The 16,805-nt window shown below is 39.3% G+C and overlaps 2 protein-coding genes across 10 annotated transcripts in view; one reads left to right on the forward strand and one right to left on the reverse strand.

Moving 5' to 3' along the window:
• The window catches only part of birc6 (baculoviral IAP repeat containing 6), a 95,596-nt gene that overhangs the window by 57,731 nt on the left and 21,060 nt on the right, over positions 1-16,805 (forward strand). For all 9 annotated transcript variants that reach the window (XM_079853465.1, XM_079853466.1, XM_079853470.1 and 6 more), the window contains 2 exons: positions 443-607; positions 687-852. In XM_079853465.1, the coding sequence (XP_079709591.1) occupies positions 443-607; positions 687-852 (331 nt within the window). The remainder of the gene's footprint in view (positions 1-442; positions 608-686; positions 853-16,805) is intronic.
• On the reverse strand, positions 7,637-10,201 carry LOC307148142 (uncharacterized protein). Its single transcript, XM_079853474.1, has 3 exons — positions 9,958-10,201; positions 9,204-9,295; positions 7,637-8,577 (listed from the first exon to the last, which is right to left on the reverse strand). The coding sequence occupies exons 1-3, from the start codon at positions 10,180-10,182 to the stop codon at positions 8,574-8,576; spliced, it is 321 nt and encodes a 106-aa protein (XP_079709600.1). The 5' UTR covers positions 10,183-10,201; the 3' UTR covers positions 7,637-8,573.

The following is a 16,805-nucleotide window of genomic DNA, read 5'->3' on the forward strand; positions in this document are numbered from 1 at the left end:
CCAATTACAACCGGATTATTGGGGTTCATGTAAACGCAGCTACTGATAATCTTAAGAAATATTTCTTGAACATCAAATCAGCATATTACAATGATTTCTGAAGGATCATGCGACACTGAAAACTGGAGTTAGTGGCTGTTGAAAATAAGAATAAATGAAAAGGAATACATTATATTTTAAAATATACAAAATTGAAAACCGTTAATTTTTTTAGTTGGTTATTTTAAATTCTTGGTGAACATAAGATGTTCTTTTACATGTAAAAGTCTTAAAGATACAGTAGCATAAACTTCCTGTTTAATTTGCACTGTCAGACACTATTAGTTTTAATGTAGAACTCAATTGTGGCTTTTTTGGTGAATGGCACTGAGAGGATCAGAGAAAAGTTTGAGTAATTTGCTCGTGTGTGAAACATGCAGTTGAGTTTGTGTTTGTTCTGCAGCCACAGGTCTCCAGCGGGCATGTTGGTGGTACCACAGAGGAACAGCAGCTGTACTGGGCCAAAGGAACAGGCTTTGGGACAGGCTCTACTGCATCAGGCTGGGATGTTGAGCAGGCTCTAACCAAACAACGTCTAGAGGAGGAGCATGTCACCTGCCTCTTACAGGTGTGTGGAAATAATACAAGTTAGATTTAGATTTTACACCTGTTTGGATGTGTGATGGTACATTCTGTGTCTCTGTCAGGTTTTGGCAAGCTATATCAACCCATCTGGCTGCATGGGATCTGGTGAGACCCTCTCAGGAGAAGTCAGAGGTCACAGCAGCTCACTGCTGCCATCTGTCCTGCAGGAACTGCTCAGCCAGTCCTGTCTTATTCCCGCCATGTCTTCATACTTGCGCAATGACTCAGGTAGGACATGTTGCCACACTTGGGATGTGCTGTGTGCTTTACTGTTTGCAAAAGTGAAACTGAACACAGCTTTTAAGGTGGTTGAAGAAGATTTTGTACATGACTGAGTTATATTTCTGTGTGCCTGAGAGAAAGACGTGTTATACGTTCCACCTTATGCCTTGTGTATGGAGACAGCAGGTGGAGCTCCTGCCTCTGCTGAATGATCTCTCTCCCTGCCCTTTTCTGTTTTTTTTTTTGTTTTTGTTTTTTTTCAGAAGTTAAAGGGATAGTCTAACCATTTATTCATCCTCATGTTATTCCAAACCTGTGTTTTGTATTAATTTTTACATACTGGGGCTGTTGAGCTCCCAAACTAAAGAAAAGCACTAAAGTATCATTAAAGTAGTTCACTTTTTTTTTTTTTTTATTCTAAGAATTTTAAAGCCATATGTTAGCTTTGTCTTAGGGGGCTTTGACACCTGAGCATTTGTTTCGGAACCTGGTGAGTTTTCATCCTTGGTTTGGTTCGATTGAACACGGCAATCATGCTCGGATCCGCACCAAAACATTTGCTCCATTTCTCGGATCTGATTGCAAACGAACAGTCTGCTTGAGGTGTGAAGGCAATTCAGCCCAACAGACCACCGATCCAAATGGTATTATAATTCATAATGGGAAATGTGCTATATAAATATCAGTAGTGTTTGATTCTGTGAGTGAGCGCACCTCTTCATCATAAAATGTTGTGTAATTGCATTTCTCCGTAGGAGAATGCTGTCCTGATGAAGCCTTGATTCCTGCTCTAGCTGCATTATAACATTTGTGTAGTGTATGCGTGTGTCTTGTCACTGTTAACCTCTAGACAGCGCTGGGAGATCCAGAGAGAGCGTTTGAATTTGCTGCAGTATTAATAGGAATGTAGTATATCATTTTAACAGTGGGAATGACGGCTACATTCGTATAGTGTTTGCGTGTATCTCGACAGTTACAAATAAAGCCACAATAAGCTCATGGAGCGAACTTGTCAACCTTCTTGATGGATGATGCAGAGGAAACTGACCAATAAGAGGACAGTTGTACTCTCATGTGACTTGCATAAACACATTTTGGTACGCTTTGAAAGGCTGCCTTGTTGAAAGCGAACGGAACCAAGAAAATGCAACATTGTAACAAGATAAATCCCTGTTTTGGAACAAAACAAACGTCTAAAAGTGTGAAAATGCCCTAAGAAACAGACTAAAATTTATATTTATTCACTCCTTGCCAATGCTTGGCATGTTCTTGAGAGAAGTAGCGAGAGAAGTAGCGATATCCGATTCATGGAATCATTCATTTAAATTAAATATTTTCGATGAATCAGTTTTGTGAACTTCATCAACCGTGTGAATGATTCTTTCATAAATCGAACTGATTAGGTTCTCGAGTTCAACTCACTGACTCAATGATTCGGTTGCGACAGTTTAACAGCCGAATGGAGGGGTGAGAATGTCTGTGCATCACATTTAATGTGATGTGTTTATCACATTAAATGCTGGAATACACTACATTACTCAAGACTACAAATCGAGGCAAAAATCTGGGCAGTCAACGCTAGTTGTCAGAAGTCAGAGCTGGTCTTCAGATTTAAGTAGTTGGAGTTGACAGATTTCATAGAAAATTGCATAGTGTATGATGGGCACAGACAGTTTTATATTCTAAGCTGATTTTAGAACGTACATTTTCACTTGTCATGCATCTCCGAGCAATTTGATGCATGTTTCTGTGTGGGTTTATCAGTTTTGTAGTGTATAATGTATAGTGTCAGTAGAATATGATCTGTTCAGGTTTTCAAAAATGTGTAGTGTACTCCAGCTTGAATACAGAACACAGGTGTATTGACTAGGGATGTGTGAGACTAGTCAATTAAATTAATACCCTGAGATGAATAATGTAAAAAACAAACAAACAAAAAAATTAGAATATTTCTGCCTCAATACCATGGTTACAGTTAGTGTTACAACATTAAATCCATGGTGAATGTTGGTGATTTGTGGACTGAAAAGCCTTCTATAATTTCATTCATGGCACAATCATGTTTTTCCTGGTTTCCATGTCAGCGCTGTTTGATCTAATATGTGTGGTTTATAACAGAATTCTGCGCTGAATTTGAATGCTTCCAACTAGATCTCGCTGCGTTATTAATTTTCCGGCTAATTCAAATGCTTTCTCACTGGATCTCCCAGTGGTGTGAAGTAACGGTGTTGCTTGATCGCCCGCGAGTAAACCTGTTCTGAGCTTGCTCTGCGTCGTCTTATTATTGGTTCGAGCAGATGAATGCTTTTGTTTCGTTTGCCATTTAATTTTTTTCATATGTAACAGAAATGGCAACTCTTTTCAGTTGGGCAACCTTGCAAAATTTCCATTTAAAAGTTAATGAAGTTAGTCGTTGCGCACATCCCTAGTATTGACCAGCACAGCATTGTTTTGTGTCCTTTTTGAAGCTTCAAAGTTCCAGTCCCATTCATTCGAATGGAAAAGAGTGACCAGTACAATATTTTAAAAAGTTTTATATTCCACCGAGTAATGAAAGTCATATAGGTTTGGAATGACATGACAACAGAATTTGAATTGACTAAAATTACTGCTCCAACTGAAGCTCTACAGAATTAGTCATTGTGTGACTACAGTATTTGTTTGGGCACACAAAACATTTATTTATTTATTCGTTCATTCATTCATTCAAGATGTTCAGGTTTTTTTTGCAGTTCGCTTGTAGTCCTGTGGTTTAAGAATTTTCAAATCTAGGCAAAATATTGCTGGTAGTTTCTCAATTAATATGAGCTCGTAAAACTGAGTATTTCCTTTGTATTAAGAGTCATGAACAAACACTACTTTGTTGCTTTATAGAACCAGACAGTGGTGTGTGTGTCTGTGTGTGTGCGTGCACTGTGAGTGTTTATTTCTTTCCGGCTTAATTAAATAAGCGCCGATAAAACGATGAGTGTAGTAATTAGCTCCAGATATCAGCTGGAGGTTTCAACCCTACATTGGCATGGTGTGTGTGACTCAAATCAACAAGAACAACACACACACACACACACACACAAACGTTAGCTCTCTAAACACGCACAACCAGCAGGGGGAGCAGCAGTTGGCTATTCTCATGAACAACTGAGCCAATAAAAGATTGCGAGAGAGAAACACGCACACAAAGAGTGTGTGTTTTGTGCCCTGAGATCCTTGTGAGAGTGAAAACAGGAAATGAGTGTCTCAGATCACCCCTGCTGTAATAACATCCCATCCACCTGATGAACGGGAGGGAGAAGAGATGAACTGCTGCTTCCAAAAAGCTTTAAGAAACAGCCAAGGGGCAAATAACAAAGAGTACAATATTACAGTATAGAGCTCTTTCTGTATGTGGACGGCCACAAGCACACAATTTTCATTGAGGATGTAAGGTCTGGTCTGATGCACACAGGTTCCAGCAGTCTGTGCAAACTCCTTTTCTCTTGCTCCCCATCCGGCACATTCATTTAATACCTTCTCTCAAAGATTATTAAGCTTTCTTTCCCCAGAGGTATTGTCAAACCCGCGTCTTTTCCCGACTCACATCACTTCATCTGCATATTTTTACATAACCTTCTGCTAATCTGATGGTCACACTGTTGATAAATATAACAAAAAAATATTTACTCGGCTTCTCGGCTGAAAAATTCAAGAATTATTAAATTACGATTTTGAGAGGGGAATTGGTACACTATTACAATTGGGCAGGGGTGTTCAGAGGTGCAGTTTTGTAATTGTGTGAAATGGACCCTTTTCACTTGGGTTTGGAACTTCAAAGTAAAGAAGAACAGCGTAAACTATTTAAGAAAACGTATTTTTTATCAACCAGAAGAGAAGGTGCCAGATTTGTTGCTCTGTCTCAACTGTTTGAAGGTGATTGAAGGGTATATTAGGGGGGCACGATATACTGTTATCATATCAGTTATGAACTGATATTAGGGATGTTTTTAATTGATTTTCATTGGTCTATATTGAATACACACTCCTGTTCAGAAGGTTCGGGTCAGTAAGATACATTTTTAAAGAAATTAATACTTTTATTCAGCAAGGATGCATTAAATTGATCAAAGGTGACAGTTAAGACATTTATAATATTACAAAAGATTTCTATTTCAAATCAGTGCTGTTCTTCTGAACTTTCTATTCATCAAAGAATCCTGGACATTTTTTTTTATCATGTTTCCTCAAAAATTTTAAGCAGCACAATTGTTTTCAACATTGATTCACTGTGCAGTATCGACAGATTTTTGATGATAACAGGAGATTTCTCTGTCTGTGAGCTTGCGCTGTGGCTGAACTGAAATGATATCAGCTTTGATTATAAAGGAAACGCTTTTTCTGATATAACCCGTTCATAATTTGAAAAAAAAACAAAAGTGTTTTTTCACACACTGCAAGAGTCTGGGGAGTGGAAACCAAATTAAAATGAGGGATTCAATCTGAAACTTTGATGTTTGACAACAGACACAACAAAAAAATCTAATTTGTCAAAATAGATCTGGGCATTTAGTTTTAAAGTATAAAAAGTGATTTAGTATTTTAAACAATTCATTTTTGTTTGTTTTTTACATTTATTATTTAATTTGACAAACTAGTATAGAATTTTAAAATCAGAAAAATATTGGGTATTGGCCATAACATGAAAATATCACCCAGAATTTTAATCTTGGTGCATTCCTAGTATGCATCTATTCATTTAGAATGCTACTGTAGCTAGCTGATGAAAGAAACAAGAAAATAATACTACAGTCCTGGTATTATCAGTTTGTGTACAAAAGATCAAGCTTTTGTGTTAATGTAGCTCTGTATGACATGCATTTCCTCTTCAACGTAGTTTATTTCCATTTACTTCATATCCCTGTAATAAAAATAGCTTGCAGGGGACTATCACACTCACCTACACACGGCACCCCTGGCATATGCTAAGGCTTGTGTATTGTTAGCATGTGTTTGTGTGAAACAGGGCTGATGTGGTGCACTCATTTTGTAGGGTGGGTTTTTGAGGTGCTAGAGTCTTTTCCCTGCGTGTTTTCTCGTTCCTCTCTTCTCCCACCCCCTCAATATGGCTCCCTTTTCACTTTATTTATATTTATCTCCTCACCCATGCTTTGTTTCACAATCTAGTGCTCTGCCTACAGAGACGTTTTAAGGCATCATTGGTGTGCTGTAAGTATTGTAAAAGTATTTTGTGTGTGCACGCATGTGTCTGTGTTGATGTGATGGCCTGTGAAGAGCAGAGATGTGAAAAAAGCATTTGTGATTCATATGTCTTTGACCACTGTGTCACGTGTAACCTCACGTGGGCGGCTTGCTCAGGATGTTGACCCCAGGGCATACACACACACCCCCTGCATTACGCCTGCAAGCTGTATCTAAACTGAATCATAAGTTCCTTATTCATTTGTGTGTGTCAGGAGGCCATGTCCATCAAAATGATGGAAGTGCTTTATTTATGGTTTGATTAAGGACTGGCAAATGTGGCTATACTAGGCGCCTTTTGCAGGTGTAGAGGGTTTAATTTAATCTGAGAGGGTTTACACAGAGTAAACCCTCTATATCAGCTTCCCTCTACAATCAAAGCATGTATATATGCACAGTTAAAATTGAGCTACAGTTATCGCTACAAATTATCGCTCTGTCCAAGTTTACATGAAATAATGAACATTTTAATGTTTGAAGGATTAAATACATATCACCTCTGTCTTTTGGTGAAATTGTTGTCCGATTAATGTGTATACATGCTGGAGAAAAACCGAGCTACAATCACGTTACAGTCAGATTAAAGCTTTTACATAATATTTTTTGAAAAGACCAATTGTTTTAGTTCCGATTGAAATTTAACTTTTAAAGTTCATGTAAAGTTTCATGACTTACTGACATAAGAGCTGGTTTAGAGAGTTTACACTGATCTGAGAGCTGGTGTAAAGTTTTCACGCTGATCTGAGTGCAGGTAGAGAGGTTTTACGCTGGTCTGAGAGCTGGTTTACACAGAGCCATTGTAATGGGGATTTGTATTTGATGATAAGCCCTGCAGGTACATGCTGATTTACAGCACAGGCCTTTATTACAGCAGTGCCCTGTGGCTTTGGAATTTATTGAGGGACCTGAGACTAAGCGTAAAGCCCTGCTAACATTTCCACAGGCAGATTTTTCTGAGCACATTTCAGTGTGACACATTGTAGCACACTGAGATAGAGGGCAAACACACGCACACACAGCAACTTAATCATTTTCTCGCAAAAAAGAAAAATTTCAATCACGTGCTCACATTTTCAGCCGTATTTGAATTGGTTGGGGGAGTGTGTGCAAGTCGGATGCTGTTTAGAGCGCATTCTGAAGCCTCATTCTCATGCATGAAGCCTCCCATCTGCCATTTCTACCTCTCTCTATCGCATGTGACATGAAAATTGACCTCTGCGATCTCAGAAGGCTTAAAAACACCTCCATCACCACTGGGACAAACAGATGAAAATAGAGGATTAATACCTAGTAACCATCTCTGCCTCAACCTCCTCCTCTCTCTGTTTTCTCTCTGTAGCTTTTTCGCAACTGTTTGTTGTTTCACCTGCCTCTTCTTATGGTGCGCTGAGCTCTACTAACACTCAAAAATCCAAATGCATGACTCACGCTCATAGACGTGCAAGGGCAGCATATACGTGATTGGTCAACTCTGATCTTCTCGAAACAGAACCATTTAGTATAGCTAAAACATAAAGCATTTTTCCCACTCATGCATGTCATTGACAACATCCAGATTCATAGAATATCATTTTATTGATCAGATTCCCTATGGCACAGTACATCTAGTATGTAATCATGTATTGATACAAAAGTGTTTTCCTTTGCACTGAAACGTGTCTGACACCGCACTCAAATCAGAGAGAAAACGCACACTCATATTTGTTTGTTTATCTTCCCTCAACCAGTCAGAGGATCTGTAGTGAAAAAGTGTCCATATGTCACCAAACAGCCTGTCCCCATAAGGTTCAGCATTTCGAACCTGCAGATGGGTCTCGAAGTGTCTCATTCTTTTTGTTCTTAATAGAAAAATATTTTATAATTCCAGTGTTTCCATTTTATTGCAGAATTCTTTCTATTGGTGGATGAGTTCGGAGGGAGTTGTTCTGTTGCCCTATTACGTTCTTGTGTTTGACCATTAGGGTCTTTCTGCATACCTGTGTCCTTGTAATCGAAAGTAGGCAGTGCTCAATGTAATTCCCATAGCCAGGTAAACGAAAGGTCTCTTGGGCCATAACTGGTCTCGCAAGGGTACGAATCTGTCGTATCGAAGAATTGTTCTCTGTGTGTCCAGAGACCTGTGTTAAGCTGATGTCCATTGCATTGATATATATCCGCCAGGGGTCAGAGGTCAAGAATAAGCGTCACTCTCCCCGTCCCGAGCAGCCCAGTGTCATCTTCCACGTTCTTCTCTTTGAGACGTCAACCCTGCTGTCATATCTCTGTTGGACCCCGCCTCTCACCTCCAACTGCTTCCAACCTGCGTGGATCCTTCTCACAGAGTGGTGTAAATGTAAACAAACACTATGACGAAGAGGTTCAAGAAGGTGCCAATGATCCCCAGCAGGGCCAAGATAGACTCCTCTCGCTCCTCTTTTCCCTCTAGCGCCCGGACCTCCTCTATACTGACGGTGGTCGTTCCCATTCTGACCCCCCCACCTCTGTCTCCAGGGTGTTTATCTGTGGAGAAACAGGAGAGCAATGTGAGAAAAACAATCAACAAGATGTGGAAGCCTCTTTCCGTTCCTCCATGTGGCCCATCCGGACCTTACGTTTTCAGACGGCCACCAGAAGCACCCATCCAGAAGCCAGACCGAACGCCCAGTGGAGCGGCACAGAGGGTGAGATTTCTCTCTCCACTGATTGCCCAGCTGCGAGTGTGGCGTAATGAACACAAAAGAGGATGTCTCCCCCCACCTCTGTGATGGATTTCCCCCTCAGAAAATGATATTTCCCTGCGGAGCTGCTACAACAGGGCGACTCTCGGCAGCTGAGATGATTTACTGTACATTTAAACCGTCTCACTTGCTGTTTGCCTCTGCCACGCACACTAAACGATAGCTCTTTCTCATTCCGTCTTTTCTTAATGGTATAGCATGGTGCCACATTCATTGGAGCACACATAGAAGTGTATACGTCCAGGTTCTTACAACTAGGTACCAGAACATCAACCCCGATAAGCAGCTTGGGGCCAAACATACAGCTCGGCGAAGTGGACAATAAAGCAGTTGGACAGACTGATACAAACGGTGGAGAGAGAGCAAGACGATAAACATAAAAAGTGTAGGAAGAAAACAGAGTCTTACCCTATAGCGTGGGAGATCTGGGGGAAGATCCAGCATGCTGTGGGCTCACCACAGGAGAGGTATATCTGGGCTGACGGCAACATGAGGGCCAGCTGGCCAAACATCCGATGTCCCCGAGATAGTAAAGGAGAAAAGAGAAATTGAGAGGTGGAGAGAGAGAGAGAGAGAGGGGGGGGGGGGGGAGAGAGAGAGAGAGAAAGAAAGAAAGAAAGAGAGAGGGTAAAAGAGTAGGTCTACAACAGCATCTCCATGAGCCGTGTGCGTTACGCAGACAACAATCTCAGTCCCCAACGTCCCTCCCCTTCGCTTTCTCGCTCTCTCTGTCTCTCTCTTCCTATCTCTCTCCCTCTAGCTTTCTCTCGCTCTTTCTGTGTCAGTATTCCAGCCTCATTATGTATCACCAGACCTTCCTTTTGTTCCACGTTCATTCAGTTCTTTTATTTTTCTTCCCAGCGTTGTTTATTTTTTTCATTCTTAGCTTGAACGCCTTACACCTTTCATTCAAGGGGGCTCGGAGAAATCCACTCCCTGCTCTCCTTTCCCCTCCCTCTCCCTCTCCCTCTCCCTCTCCCATGCTCTCTCTCCTTTTTACCAAAATATCCCTTAAAAAAATCACTCTTTCTCTCTCCTCCTTTCTCTCCCCTCCCTGTCAGTGTCACACGCTCCCGTTCTCTGCTGTCACTCTTGTCTATCTGACCCTTTTAGCATCTGAAAGTGAGGTGTCTCAGCATTTATAATAAACACCGGCCCCCACCTTCTCTCCTTTCCCTCCTCCGTGATTTCTTTCCCTTCTTCTTTTGCGCTCCTCTTTTTCTTTGGCTGTAGAAGCGCTACAGATGCGCGCAAATGCCTCTGGACGCTCATGAGATTGGTGACCTGCAGCTGCAAGCTCCCCACCCTGCCGATCTCTGTCCGTAGCCGATAGCAGTCGTGTGGTTATAGGTCCCGTCTCGGAGTCTGAGAGCGCCGTGCATTGCATAACCAAGCAGAGTGACTGGTAACCGCGGAAACAGAGCGAACGAGGGAGATCGAGAGGGTGGGCGGCGAGAAGGCTCACACGTCAAATGTCTTTATTGCCAAGAACAATGTAAAGCTACAGAGAGATGAGGAGAAGAGAAGCATCCAAATGGAGAGAAGGTGTGGAAAGGTGGCCATTTGGCATATTTGGGATTTGATAAATTACATATGTACATAAAACTGACATGAAGTGTCCTTGTCTTCTGATTATCGATAATCCCTGACTATTTTTCAGGCTTTTTGATTATTTATCCTGTCCTCTTAAGAAAGAATACTAAGACCATAAAAGCCTGAGTGCATTAACATTTTTTTTGTTTGTTTTATTGGCAATAATATCAGAGACTAGGTAGGAAATGTTGAGGAGATTAGGGATGAAAGGATTGGAAATTAGCTTGACTCAAACTTGCAATGGCTGCATGCAAGGCATGATGTTTCAGAACTTGCCTGCTTACTCCAGGCTAATGCGCACTTTTTTTTTTTTTTAAAGAGTAAGTACAGCCATTTCCTCAAACTTTTTTGATTGTAAGCACACTTTTACACAATTTTTGTGGTATTTTCCAGTTTAAAAATAAAAAAATCCCTGAAACAAAATAAATTCACTTGAGAAGCAACACTTCACATGAAATTATCAATTGTTTTAAAGCATGCATTTTTTTTATCTGTGTATTTTGTCTTGCTCAATTGGCCTTTATCAAAAGACTAAATAAAAAAACTCATTAAGAAGTCATTTTTGTGAGGAAGATTTACGTATATATTTCATTGGACAGTTTAGAAAATGATCACATTGACATTTGAAATGAAATTTATCCCTGAACTTTAGATCACAGGCCCCTCACAGTAAATAAATGTTATTTAAGTGGCCTTTAATGCTGACAGCTTTGAAGATGAAATGTGAAGAAATGGTTTGCTTGTAATCCTCGTCTACAGCACACCAACTCAAAACTCAAACGCAAGCTACCGTGAGCACAGCGTGTCCGAACACTGACTCAACCCTACCCTTGAGGAGTATGATTCTTGTTTCCTTACTCAACATCAGTGGAAATAAAGTACAACACAACCTCCACCCCCCTCATCCTCCTTGCGTACGTCTGAACATTCCTTCCCCTATGCGTTTTACGATTCTCCATCCTGCTCTTTGCCCTTATCTGGTCTCCTGTCCATTGGTCTGTGTTAATAAACTATCAACCTCATTGTCCACATTAACATTTTAATAGAAGGGGAGAGAGTAGAAAATCTGTATACACTGCCACATCCAGTCTGATAAAATCATATATCAGTGTTATGTACTACATAAATAAGTTGGTTTACTTCTAGCAGCCCTTGGACCTCAGCAAAGCCAGATCAATTATTAACTGTTTTAATCTGAAATGATCCTGACCTCTGCGCAGGCGTACAATTACAGGAGGTCAATAAAAGACTATACCTACAGGCACAACTGTACCAGTCTGAGTGGAAGTAGTTGACTGTAGAATCTTGAAACAGCATTTGCAACCCAATTTACTTCTGTAATGTTTTTTTTTTTTGTTAGTGAAAAAGCTATTCAAAGAGGAAAAATATGTATATTGAATTTAGTCATTGGATATTGTTTGGGTCTTGAAAAGTAGGTGTTACATAGCAAAAAGGAGCCAGGTGGTTGGAAGGGAGGGGTTGAACATTTTTTTAGTTTTTCCTTTTTTGGAGTTACATATAACAATGATGACACAATCTTTTTTGAGTCATTCACTATTTTCTTATAATAAGGTTTTCATTATACTGCTTGAACAAATGCTTTGAATTTTTTTTATTTATTTTTTTTCTCTCTCTCTGTGGATTAGCTGTTTCTGCAGTGTTAAAGCAGTATATCTTTGTTTTACTGTAGTTCAATGTCAGTGTTTCATCCTGATGCTTCCTGAGGTACAGATGGTGTGAGTGTGTGTGTGTGTGTGCATTGACACATTCGTGGTTATAAAATCCTGTAGCCAAAAATGGTAGAATATGAACTTTATTTGCTTCAATCATCTTCAACATAATTGTTTGAGAGCGTGTCTCATGCCAGGACAACACCCCCCAACCCCTCTCTAGCTCTCTCTTTTGTTCTCTCTTTGTAGCTCTCGCTCTCTCTTTGATAATTAGTATAGGCACATTTCAGTCACCATAATGTGCAGAAATTATCGCACAGTCCAATTAAATGAAATTATCATGTGGGTGAATTCCCTCGGTCCGGGGCTCTCAGTGCGGTGCCAGAACATTTCAAACGGATCAAAATGAACCCGGCAGGTTAGAAGCCATGTAGAAAGAGGCAGGATATTTTTTTCAGTCTGCTTTAAGTGGAGTTCCTTGTCAATGAGCCATTGTTTATATTCATTTATTTGTTTGTAATTTTCTCTCTCTGGAGCTGTGGATCATATAATCATCAAGCTGACAGCCAGTGGTGGGCGATTATGGAGCGACCTCATTACTGTATGTGTGTGTGACCATAATATATTGAAAAGATTGTGCTGCCTCGAAGATCTGCTCATGTTCTAATATTGATGATCTATTAATATCTGGTTCTAATCACTTAAGATCAGACTGGGAACACAAAAGGAGTAATTCTGAATAATAAACTTGGTCACATTTTTCTGTGCAACTTTTAATTCATGTAGATTTGAGCTTTTATGCAGCATAAACATTTTAATAATAAAAAAAAGAAATTGAGACTTGACAGCCCCAGTCCTTGTTTACTTTCATTAAATGGAAAAGAGTGGCCTGGAAATTATATATTATATTTATACACTATAATTGGTTATAAAAAACTAACATACATTCTTAAAATACATAAAAATTTGTAGTGGCAGTCATTAGGATACACCCCCTGTCTTGAATCTTGAGTGCATTTATATGTAGCTTTTAAAACAGAAGTTGATGGTGTAATACAGACCTTGAGCAAGGTTCTGCAGACACTCACAGAAATGGACAGTGGTGAATTGGGTCAGCTCTGACAAGCTTTTCAAACCTGCCGCAACATCCTGCAGGATGCACTCCTACTCCCCTCGATCAAACACCAAAAACGGAGAGAGTGAGTGATGGCTTGGAAACCTTTTAATGGATGTGTGTGCACTCATCCGATGCACATTCATGCCGTTACCCATTTTTTTTCTTCTCTAAATCTCCACCACGATCATCATTAGAGGACAAACTCTGAACAATGCACACAATTCATATCTGACAGTCAAAACCTGCAAGATACATTATTTTTCTCTTGCTGAGTTTTTTTCCCCCAGTGTACTTTCTTTTTCTCATTAAGATGTTTGTAGTGAAGGGTTGTAATAGCATTCAGCCGGTTTCCTCTGCTGTAATCTATTAATATTAGGGGTGTGCAAAATAGATCATAATTTTTGTTTTAACGATTTGCAATCTAACGTTGAGTATGTCCCTCACTTTTAAAAAACACGCTTAGAGAGTGCATACACTAATTGATGTAGCCCAGGGGTGCCCAATCCTGCTCCTGCCGATCGACTGTCCTGCACAGTTCATCTCCAACCCTAATCAAACACACCTGAAGCAACCAATTAAGGTCTTCAGGATCACTTGAAAATTAAAGGCAGGTGTGTTTGATTAGGGTTGGAGATGAACTGTGCAGGACAGTCGATCGGCAGGAGCAGGATTGGGCACCCCTGATGTAGCCTTTTCAGTTTAGCTTAGATTGCGCGTACGCATTTAGACTGCATGCTCTCACTGCTTGATTTACTCTATTAAAATGCAGTAAAATGTCTCTGTATGAGTATTTGTCTTTTAGGTCATATTTATATCATATGATAAAGTTATTAAATCACACAGAGTGCTAATTTCCCCCCAAATATCAGCACGATTGCAAATGTGCTATTCATTTTATACAGCAGTTTAATAAACCAAAAGTTCATATTAAGTGACACAATATGCCAGTTTTGCTCTATTTTGCTGAACAGCATAGTTCCAAACAAAGCCACAGCAGAACTATTTTGCGTCTCTGAGCAACACACAGCAGTGTTTCGTTATTCATTTCATTCATCGTCCATTTGAACGAATCGGTTGAATGAATGATTCAATGACTCAATCAATAAAAGTCAAATGCTTTGTTCTTGAAATGATCAGCTGTTTGAGATAATCTGTTGAATTAATGACTCGATGACTCGCTCATTAACAGTGACTTGCCGCCACCTACTGGTGGTTTTAGTTTCATATTTAAAGTATCTTTTCAATATTAAAATGGTTTCATATATCAACGTTTTATTTTTTAATAATCAAAACAGTACATTTGTAACTGTAGGTTATTCATTTGTCATCTCTGAGCTGCATTAAACAGTCTGTGTAAATACATCTAAATGCCACTTCAGTTGCAGCTTCTTTGTTTCCTCTGCATTGCAAAGATGGTTTTAGTTGATACTGATTTCATTTGACTGGTAACAGCCCTACAGTGTCTTATTATTCTAATTGGATTTATTGATTAAACGTAATGATTTGACATAATAAATTAAGCATAGGCTACATTTAAATAGTCAGCTGTCCAAGGTACCAGCACAGTAACACACTAGTTAGACAAAATCCCAGAAAATATTGAGATTTTTTTTTTTGTTGCTGATATCGCACACCCCTAATTAATATATCAAATTCTGCTCTTTTAAACGGGTGCCCTTTGTAAAGTCATATTCTCCTCTCTCCAAAGCTCTTTGACAGCATGTGTGTTCCCACACAAAATGGCAAATGTCAGTCAGAGGGCTTGTCAAAATTAATTATGCCCTCCTGCGTGGAGAAAGATAGATACCTCTTTTTACCTAGATAGGTGCACCGGAGCTAAATTGGATAAAGAAATGAGTGGAGGAGTGAAAGGAAGGATGGGAGGACAGAAATGGCATGGTCATTAAAATGAAGCAGTCACAGAAAGTAACTGGACCTCAAGATTATTTTTGCTTTGTTGGCCTTCAGTCGACTTTGCTTTGTGGACTGTAGGATGCTGGTCTTCAAACTGTTTTTTTATTGGTTTATGCTGGTGATTTAAGCACAGTTTCTAACCTTGGGTCAACAATTCTACAGAAATTATTAATCAGAAATACTAGTAGAAATATTCTACAATTCAAAAAGTTATGGTCAGTAGGATTTCTTTCTTTTTTTCTTCTTTTTTTTTTAAGAAATCAATACTTTTATTCAGCAAAAATGCATTTAATTGATCAAAAGTGACATTTATTCAGTTAAAAAAAAAATTCTGTTTCAAATTAAATTATTCTTGTGAACTTTCTATTCATCACTGAGTCCTGAAAGAATGGACTATGGTTTCCAGTACAAAATTAACTATTTTCAACATTGATGATAATAAAAAATGTTTCTTGAGCAGCAAATCAGCATATTAGATTGATTCCTGAAAGATCATGTGACCATGAAGAATTTTTTTTGCCAGTCACATTTTTTTATTTTGGCACTTACATCAGTTGCTCAGTTCGCTGTCCAAAATCCTGCCCTCATGGGTAGACAGACACAGTGTCTTTAGAGCACTTGATAAACTGATTCCTCTTCAGATGAGAGAAATGCTCTGAATGATTTAGTGGCTTTAAATGATGCAGAAAGGGAATAATGCACTTTGTTATCCTTCCGTTAGCTGAGGGTTTTATAGCAGCTTTGCAGAGGAGGAAAATTACAGCCCTGTGGTCGTCGCCATTAGCTCCATCAAACATCCTTGTCTATAAACAGCCTTTGCTGGCACAGAGTTTCCTCAGATACAAGACTGTTTTCCTGAAAATTACTGCTTTTGTGCAGCGCAGATACCTCCTGTAAGCAACTCGTACATAAACGTCTGGAAGGGTGCCACTTTCTCATGAGGGTGTCGATGTTAATGCCTACAATCAGATTGTCCGGGCACCAAAGTGTCTGCTGGCTGACTCCACGTGTTTAAAGTAACTCTGAGAGCCGCCACTGTCACCTGTTATCTCTCGGGTCAGCTGGATTAAATCCAGAGTCTGAATCTGGACTCATTCTGATGATGCTGTTGGATTTGGTGTGGTACTGGGACAAGGAGTGAAGGTTTCTTTAATAAACTATTGTACTCAACCTTAAAAGTATTCATTTAGTAATGTTCACTACGGTTTAAAATTTGGGGTCAGTAAGAATTATTATTTATTTAATTTTTTTACATTATTGAAAGTCTCTTCACCAAGGCTGTTTATCTAATCCTTCAGAAATCATTCTAATACTCTGATTTGGTGCTCAATAAAAATTCTTATCGATGTTGAAAACCGTGATTTTAATGAAAGATGAATGAATTTGATGAATAGTCACTTTTGATCAATTTAATGTGTCCGACTTGCTGCATAAAAGTATTTCTTTAAACCTTATATTGGTTATCAGCCATTTTTAAATTCATTAATATTGAACAATTTTGGATATTTAATTGTTCATGCTAAATCATGACAAATTCGGTTGTAGCATTTACTTGTAGTGTTTTATTTTTACTTAGATAGTAAGATGGCAAATAGTGCAGAATTTTAATATCCGCTTTTTGTTGGTTATCAGCAACAATCAGTTGATCAGTTTCAGGCAGAAGTTTAATATTGCAGCATCTCTATTCTAGATGCTTGTGCATTTTAGTATAAGTTA

Source organism: Squalius cephalus (assembly GCF_949319135.1).
Source record: "Squalius cephalus genome assembly, chromosome: 20".
Lineage (NCBI taxonomy): Eukaryota > Metazoa > Chordata > Actinopteri > Cypriniformes > Leuciscidae > Squalius > Squalius cephalus.

Bases quoted from the DNA above. Each gene is read 5' to 3' on its own strand.
- LOC307148142 (XM_079853474.1), bottom strand. From the start codon at position 10,182: ATGCAATGCACGGCGCTCTCAGACTCCGAGACGGGACCTATAACCACA. The intron at 9,296-9,957 runs GTGGGGGCCGGT...ATGTTTGGCCAG, and splicing joins GAGGAGGGAAAGGAGAGAAG to CTGGCCCTCATGTTGCCGTC.